The sequence below is a fragment of the Mandrillus leucophaeus genome, unplaced genomic scaffold (assembly GCF_000951045.1).
Source record: "Mandrillus leucophaeus isolate KB7577 unplaced genomic scaffold, Mleu.le_1.0 Scaffold213, whole genome shotgun sequence".
NCBI lineage: Eukaryota > Metazoa > Chordata > Mammalia > Primates > Cercopithecidae > Mandrillus > Mandrillus leucophaeus.
Window position 1 is genome coordinate 1374006 of NW_012102177.1, and position 7330 is coordinate 1381335.

At 59.7% G+C, this 7330-nt stretch overlaps 2 protein-coding genes across 3 annotated transcripts in view; one reads left to right on the forward strand and one right to left on the reverse strand.

The window, feature by feature from the left end:
• LIMS2 (LIM and senescent cell antigen-like domains 2) overlaps positions 1-7330 on the reverse strand; it is a 47270-nt gene that overhangs the window by 10651 nt on the left and 29289 nt on the right. For both annotated transcript variants that reach the window (XM_011980489.1, XM_011980490.1), the window contains exons 3-4: positions 5718-5784; positions 5308-5428 (exon numbers count right to left, since the gene is read on the reverse strand). In XM_011980489.1, coding sequence (XP_011835879.1) covers positions 5308-5428; positions 5718-5784 — 188 coding nt within the window. The remainder of the gene's footprint in view (positions 1-5307; positions 5429-5717; positions 5785-7330) is intronic.
• On the forward strand, positions 853-3467 carry GPR17 (G protein-coupled receptor 17). Its single transcript, XM_011980488.1, has 2 exons — positions 853-916; positions 1541-3467. Exons 1-2 carry the CDS (start codon positions 853-855, stop codon positions 2590-2592), a joined length of 1116 nt encoding a protein of 371 aa, XP_011835878.1. The 3' UTR covers positions 2593-3467.

The window sequence follows — 7330 nt, forward strand, 5'->3', positions numbered from 1 at the left end:
GGAGGGAGGGAGGGAGGGAGGGAAGGAAGGAAGGAAGGAAGGAAGGAGGCAGAGAAGGAAGCAGGCAGGGAGAAATGTGCAGAGTGAATTTGCTGCAGGTAGGTCTCCGGCTGCTTGGTGCAGAGCCAGGCTCACCCAGGATAAGGACCCTGCCAGGCCTGTGGCTCGTGCCTCCTCCCCTCCTGCTGCCATCCTGCAATGGGCACAGACAGGATGCCAGCTTCTCTTCTGCAAACCCCTCTCCAGCCTCTGCTTCAGCCTGGCTGTGCAGGGTGGGGACTGTGGGTACTGGGAAGCCGGGTGCCCAGAGGAATCCCAGAAGCTGTGCCATCATCAGCATCCACCTGGCCAAAGCCCGCTGGTGACCCCAATTCAAAGGCAGGCCAGGCCCGCTGTCCTGCCCTGGATCCAGGCTGCTCTGCCCCACCGCCTGCCCACACCCCCACTCGCAGGCCTAGGTTGGAGAGGCAGCGTGTTTGGGACCCTCACTCTCCTTCCTGAATCTTCTGAGTTGACTAAAAGCAAAACAGGAGTGGGTTTCTCTGTCTGCGGGGGGTGGGGAGCACCCTATCCAGACTCAGGGTTCACCAGATGGACATGACTTGTTACCTAGGCCTGTCACGGGGCTCTGCACTTGGCCTTCGAACGTGGGCCTCCAGGCCTCTCTGGGGCTGCAGATCTGACCTGGACAGCCTTGGCCAGTGTCTCTGACTCGGGGTAAAATGGGTCTTCCCCTCCTGGAGGAGATGCTGCCCCCTGGTGGTGCATCTACTCTGGGAGGGAAAATACTCCCAGCTGGCCTGATGCCCAGGCACAGGCTTCTCCTAAACACAGGTCTCCCCACCTGTCAGGATGTCCAAACGGAGTTGGTGGGCTGGCTCCAGACAGCCCCCAAGAGAGACGCTGAAACTCTCAGGCGGGTAAAAAGAGCAGACCTCTGACCTCCCAGGGCACAGTCCTTGCTGCCATCCTGGGGCATGCTCCTGTGAGTCAGGTGCCAGGGAAGCCATGGTCAGAGGCCAGCAGGGGAAGCAGAAAGCAGAGACACCCCGGCCAGTGCACCTGTGGGCAGGCGCGTCAGGGAGGGTCCAGGCACTCAGGATGCGCAGAACTCACCGGCCAAGGCTGGGGCTGAGGAGGAGCTAGAATCGCAGAGACACACTCCCCCCACCCCTCACCACCCCTGTCACTCAGACATCACACTTCCGGGGCAGAACAGAAAACCCAGAGCCTCACCCAGGCAGGGCTCACATCCCATTCCCCGTCCTGGTGCTGACCCCGTCCGGGTGGCAGGGGTGCAGCTGCATAGCGGCAAAATTCCAAGCCCTGGTTCTGCGTTTGCCTTGTGCTGAAGTTCAGCATGCCTCTGACGCTCACGCACCCCAAATGGACAAGGAGGTCCCCTCATCTCCCCGTGGGCAGTGCTGAGCTTGGAAGTGGGAGGTTCTGAAGGCATCGAAGGCCTGACTTCTGGACTTCGGAGAGCGTGAAGCTGCCCGGGTCGCAAGCTCATTGTGAACTGTTCGCTTGTTCCCTCCAGGCTCATACCCGGGCTCTGACTCCAGCCAAAGCATGAATGGCCTTGAAGTGGCCCCCTCAGGTCTGATCACCAACTTCTCCCTGGCCACGGCAGAGCAATGTGGCCAGGAGACGCCACTGGAGAACATGCTGTTCGCCTCCTTCTACCTCCTGGATTTTATCCTGGCTTTCGTTGGCAATACCCTGGCTCTGTGGCTTTTCATCCGAGACCACAAGTCCGGGACCCCGGCCAACGTGTTCCTGATGCATCTGGCCGTGGCCGACTTGTCGTGCGTACTGGTCCTGCCCACCCGCCTGGTCTACCACTTCTCTGGGAACCACTGGCCGTTTGGAGAAATCGCGTGCCGTCTCACCGGCTTCCTCTTCTACCTCAACATGTACGCCAGCATCTACTTCCTCACCTGCATCAGCGCCGACCGCTTCCTGGCCATCGTGCACCCGGTCAAGTCCCTCAAGCTCCGCAGGCCCCTCTACGCACACCTGGCCTGTGCCTTCCTGTGGGTGGTGGTGGCCGTGGCCATGGCCCCGCTGCTGGTGAACCAGCAGACCGTGCAGACCAACCACACGGTGGTGTGTCTGCAGCTGTACCGGGAGAAGGCCTCCCACCACGCCCTGGTGTCCCTGGCCGTGGCCTTCACCTTCCCGTTCGTCACCACGGTCACCTGCTACCTGCTGATCATCCGCAGCCTGCGGCAGGGCCTGCGTGTGGAGAAGCGCCTCAAGAGCAAGGCGGTGCGCATGATCGCCATCGTGCTGGCCATCTTCCTGGTCTGCTTCGTGCCCTACCACGTCAACCGCTCCGTCTATGTGCTGCACTACCGCAGCGGTGGGACCTCCTGTGCCACCCAGCGCGTCCTGGCCCTGGGAAACCGCATCACCTCCTGCCTCACCAGCCTCAACGGGGCGCTCGACCCCATCATGTATTTCTTTGTGGCTGAGAAGTTCCGCCATGCCCTGTGCAACTTGCTCTGTGGCAAAAGGCTCAAGGGCCCGCCCCCCAGCTTCGAAGGTAAAACTAACGAAAGCTCGCTGAGTGCCAAGTCAGAGTTGTGAGCGGGGGGCGCCGTCCAGGCTGAGCGCAGACTGTTTAGGACTCAGCAGACTCAGCAAGAGGCATCTGCCGTTTCCCCAGCCACCTCCCCAACAGGCAACCTGAAATCTCAGCAGATGCCCACCGTTTCTCTAGACCGCCTCGTCTCAACCCCTGAAAAGGGAGAACTGACGAAGGGGATCCATCGGCCACCCCTCTGCAGGGGCTTGTGATGCTTACAAAGGCTCCTAGACACTCAACGACTTCATCCATGGCAGGGAGAGAAGAGGCCGGAAGAACAACCCCTGAACAATGGATGCCTTTCTTTCCCACTAGGCTCCCAGCCTCCTTCCTGCTACAGAATCGCTCAGCAACCAGGCTCTGCAGAAAGACCCGAAAGGCAGGCTGCAAATGACCCAGAAGAGGGACCTGGGAGTCCTGGCGGGGGCGGGGAGGGAGTCTCAATATTCCTTTGCAGTGCAAGGTACCCTGAGTCCCCTCTGTGGTGGCTCTGCCAGACACACACTGCCTGAGTTGAAGGGACACAGGCCATACATTTCAGGCTGGTTGCCAGGGGACCTCAGCACTCACGGCCTGCAGGGACTGAGCACAGCTCTGGATTCTGGATCTCTCCTGCTGTAACCCCACGCACAGGCCTGCAACCCCCAGAGCTCTTTGGCAGGCTCCCAGTCCTGGACAAGCATGTCCTGTGTAGTCATGGGAGCTCAGGTCAGGCCAGGGCTGCGCTGCGCACCTGCCTCCCACTGACCCAGACCCCCTTCCTCCAGAGAGGCCTCTCTCTGCCTGAGCTATTTCCCTTGCTCGCGTGCAGGTATTTCCCTAACATGTCCTTTGTATTTGTACAGACCATAAACACAACTGTAGCTTTAAGACTACACAGGTTATTGTGTTTGGTCAACATGAAGCGTTTCCCAGAACTTCTCTCTTTGACCCAGGAATGGCGAAGTAGTGGCACAGCGGCAGAGGCAGCCTCGTGGGCTCTTGCTGGGGCTCTGGCAGCTCACAGCACATCTGCCCAGATTCTGAGGTTTGCACTGTGGGGCTGGGAGGGCCAAGCAGGGGCCCTCATTCCTCACCCTAGCTGCCGCCCTGCCCCGTCCTTACAGCAATATGCTTCTGTAGCAGGTCTGACTTTCCAAAACACTTCCAGCATCTTTCAGATTTCCCCAACCAGCCCTTGGGGCAGTGGCCCTGTGCAAAGCTTGCCCCAGGAAGGAGACTGGGCTCACTCCACACACCGTCGGCGACATTGCTGGTCAGCATAAGCCCCTGGTGCTGTCCCTCGGCCCCTGCACTGCACCGTCTGCCCCCTCAGCCCTTCATTTAGACAACCTGCTCAATGCCAGGCACCGCCCAGCTCCGAGGACAGTGGGCTGGACACCAGGCACCAGGCCATGTGCCTCCCTCATGGGCAGCTCATGGACAAGAGCTTGGTAGTGTTGAGGAAGCATCTCGGAGGAGCTGCGGGAGGGAGCAGAGTGCCCGGACAGAGGGGGTGTGGCGGGGAGGCATGGCTGGGGCCTCTGGAGGGCGGCACTGCCTCTCACTGACACGGGGCACATGCAGAGGCAGCCTTGGTGGTTGGTGGAGGAGAATCCCAAACTGCTTGTGTCCCATTGCGTTTGGGATGCCTAGTGGACACCAAGTGAAGGTGGCATGTGGGCAGCTGAAGACAGCGAGAGAGAGGCCCGAAGTGGAGCCCAGAATTGTCCAGACACACGTGCTATTTAGGGCTCTAGGATTCTGTCTGCAAGGGCAGCCATGAGGGCCGGGCACGGAGTCCCAGACGACCCCCATGGAGAGACCGGGAGGAAGGTGGCTCAGAGGAGGGAGTGAGCAGGTGCCGCTGTGGGGCGGGGGGAGCAGAACCACAGGAACTCAGGGTCCTGGGTGCCAGAAGGGGGGCATTTCTGCACCTCAGCAGCTGTGGTGAGAGCTGCTGAGGGGTCAAGAGGAGGTGTGGGTCCCTGGGCAGATGAGGCCAGGGTAGCACACACGAGGGGAGGCAGGTGTGCTGGGAGAGGCCGGGGGCAGATGAGGCCAGGGTAGCACACACAAGGGGAGACAGGTGTGCTGGGAGAGGCTGGGGAGGAAGGCCAGCCAGTATTTTTAACCCAGCTCCCCAGCCTGGTCCTTCAGAAAGGACAAGAGAGTGGCGTGGAGAAGGGAGCTCTGGAGAAACTGTGGGAACGAACAGGGCTCAGACAGTGGCAGGGCTGCATGGGATCCCAGAGCTAGGGCCAGGGGAGGTGAGAGACAAGGCTGCCTGCTATAGGGACAGTGCTCGGGGAGGGGGAACGAGAGACAAAGGCTTCACAGGAGGTGGGAACTTCTGGAGTACCCATGAGGTCTGTGGCCCTGAATTTAAGAGTAAATGTGGGCATTTCCCTCCGGCCACAGTGAGCTGCAGAGGTACAGGCAGGGGAAGGTGGACAGGTGGGGTCAGCAGGTGGGATGGCCGGCGGGGTGGGGGACTGTGGGGATTTCTCATGGCTCCCGAGAGGCTGCCAGGAGCATGCCGAGCATGGGGCCCCGCAAACTGGGAGCTGGACCATCTGCCCCGAGGTGAACCGGAGGGAGGGCAGCCACGTCAGTGCAGGCTGCGGCACTGGGACCCTGCTGGGCCCTCAGCAAGTGGGTAGCACACGGGAGGGGTGGGCAGGTGTGCTGGGCAGGGCTGTGGCCCAGTCCTCTCTGGCCCGATGTGGCCACCTCACCTGCCGGCATTCTTCACGAAGCCCAGGTCAGCCAGCTCCACATCGCACAGCTCGCAGCGGAAGCAGCCCGGGTGCCAGTTGTTGTTCATGGCCTTGATGACGCGGCCAATGATGAACTCGCCTGGAAAAAGACAGGTCCCTGCTGGCCAGGGGGCGCGTGCCCATCCCCTCTTCGGACCCTCCAAAGCCCCGTCCACCTAACACTCCACCTGCTCTCTGCCTGGCCCGTGGGCTCCCTCGTGAGATGGTGGTGCCTATAGGGGGCCTGAGGGCTGCCGCTCAGAGAGGCAAGGTGGGCATTTAGGGAAGAGCTAGGCCAGTTCTGTGTGCCCCTTTGGGCCCCCGCCCCCCCACCCCGCCTGCTGCCCACTTCCCAGGCAGCCCAGGATGTGCACTGTCACCAGCCTTACCGCAGGATCCGCAGCACGGAGCAAACAGCATTTGGAAGTCGTGTTCACAGTACTTCCGGCCTTCAAACTGCAAAGGGGTCGCAGAGAGAGGACAAGCACTATCATCCCCACCAGCCGCCCAGGCCCTTGTCGGGTCAGGACCTGACAGCAGGGGATGAGGCACTGAGACAGGCACATGTCGGGTTGAGGCTGGAGCAGCAGGTCCTAGGCCTGGCCAGCAGAGGACATTGGCCCTTTTGGGATGGTGGGGTGCAAAGGAAGGGGCCCCTGTGGAAGCTGGAAAGGTCGGCAAGGCCACCTGTCAAAGGGCCGCTGGTGTCTACTGAGGATCTGGACCCTGTGGGTCCGGAGAACAGGCTGGGGGCGAGGCGGTTTTATGCCAGGAGGGATGAGATCCAGTTTGAAGTGTAGTGCCACTTGGCCCTATTTCCTATACCTTCTTTGTGGGAGTAGTCCAGCTTCCCCAGAGGCCACGAAGACCCAGGGACAGGAGACAGAAGGAAGGGAAGGCAGGAAGGATCTGGGCACGGGGGAGTGGGGAGAGGTCAGGGCTGCGGCCAGCAGGAGCCGGCGTGCACACCCTCCAGGCGGCAGCTGCCAGCGACGGCCCCTGTGCTGGCCACAAGTGGGGCCAAAGCCTGCCTCTGCTTTCCTCTCTTTTGACAATTGTATTTTCTATTTTCTAATTTGGTTTTTCCCTGTTCTCTAAAATGAGTGTCTTACGAGACTGAACTGGATATAGCCCTACCCAGGGACCTGTAGAGGCAGGAAGGGCTTAAACTCTTTCAGCAACGAAAACCATCTGGGCACCTACTGTGTGACAGGCTTTGTTCTGGGCACATGGCCACCCTCCCAGAGTTTTGCCCACCCCCCTGCTGCCTCTACACTTAGCCAGCATTTCTCAGGAGGCTGAAGGCACCATGAGGAACAAACAGCAGCTCCTGCTCTGCCAGGCGGACCACACGCCCCACATCCATCCACCAGCCACTCCCATCAGCTCTACCTCGAAACAGAGCCAGCATCTGAACCCTGGCCACCACCGCCACCACAACCACCAGTGGCGTGCTGGTAAATGTTGAACAGCCAGCTCTCTGGGGCACAGAGGCAGGCCCTGCTGTGGGGCGTTTGCCAATGTCCACGGTGTGAATATTCCCGTCATGGCCAACTTCCGGTTGCCGACAGGACATCGATGTGGACTTGAGCGGGGGTGTGCATGGCCACACCAGCACAATGAACGGAAATAACCCCGGCAGCATAGACAATGGTAAAGTGGAACAAAATAATTAGCAAGTGGTACGCTTTGAGTATTTGTTACCTCTGTTTTTAATAAAGTTGTATCCCATTGTATGTTTATGTAATTTAATTTTTAAACAAAAACTTTGTTGCATAACCAGTTTGCAAGACTGTTGATGATTTAACAACTGCTCTCATGAGCTGGTGAAGGCCCCTTCACTTTCATCTGGGTGACTGTACTAATTCAGCTCCTGGTCCCGCCAGCTTCCCAGCTCAGCCTCTGTTCCGGTCCCACCTTACACACTCTCCTCAATGGCCAGAAGCCTCCTTTTTTTTTTCTTTTTTTTTTTTTTTAGATGGAGTCTTGCTCTGTCCCCCAG

Coding starts and splice junctions, on each gene's coding strand:
- GPR17 (XM_011980488.1), top strand. CDS start 853: ATGTCCAAACGGAGTTGGTGGGCTGGCTCCAGACAGCCCCCAAGAGAG. Junction 917..1,540: donor AGAGACGCTGAAACTCTCAG/GCGGGTAAAAAG, acceptor TGTTCCCTCCAG/GCTCATACCCGGGCTCTGAC.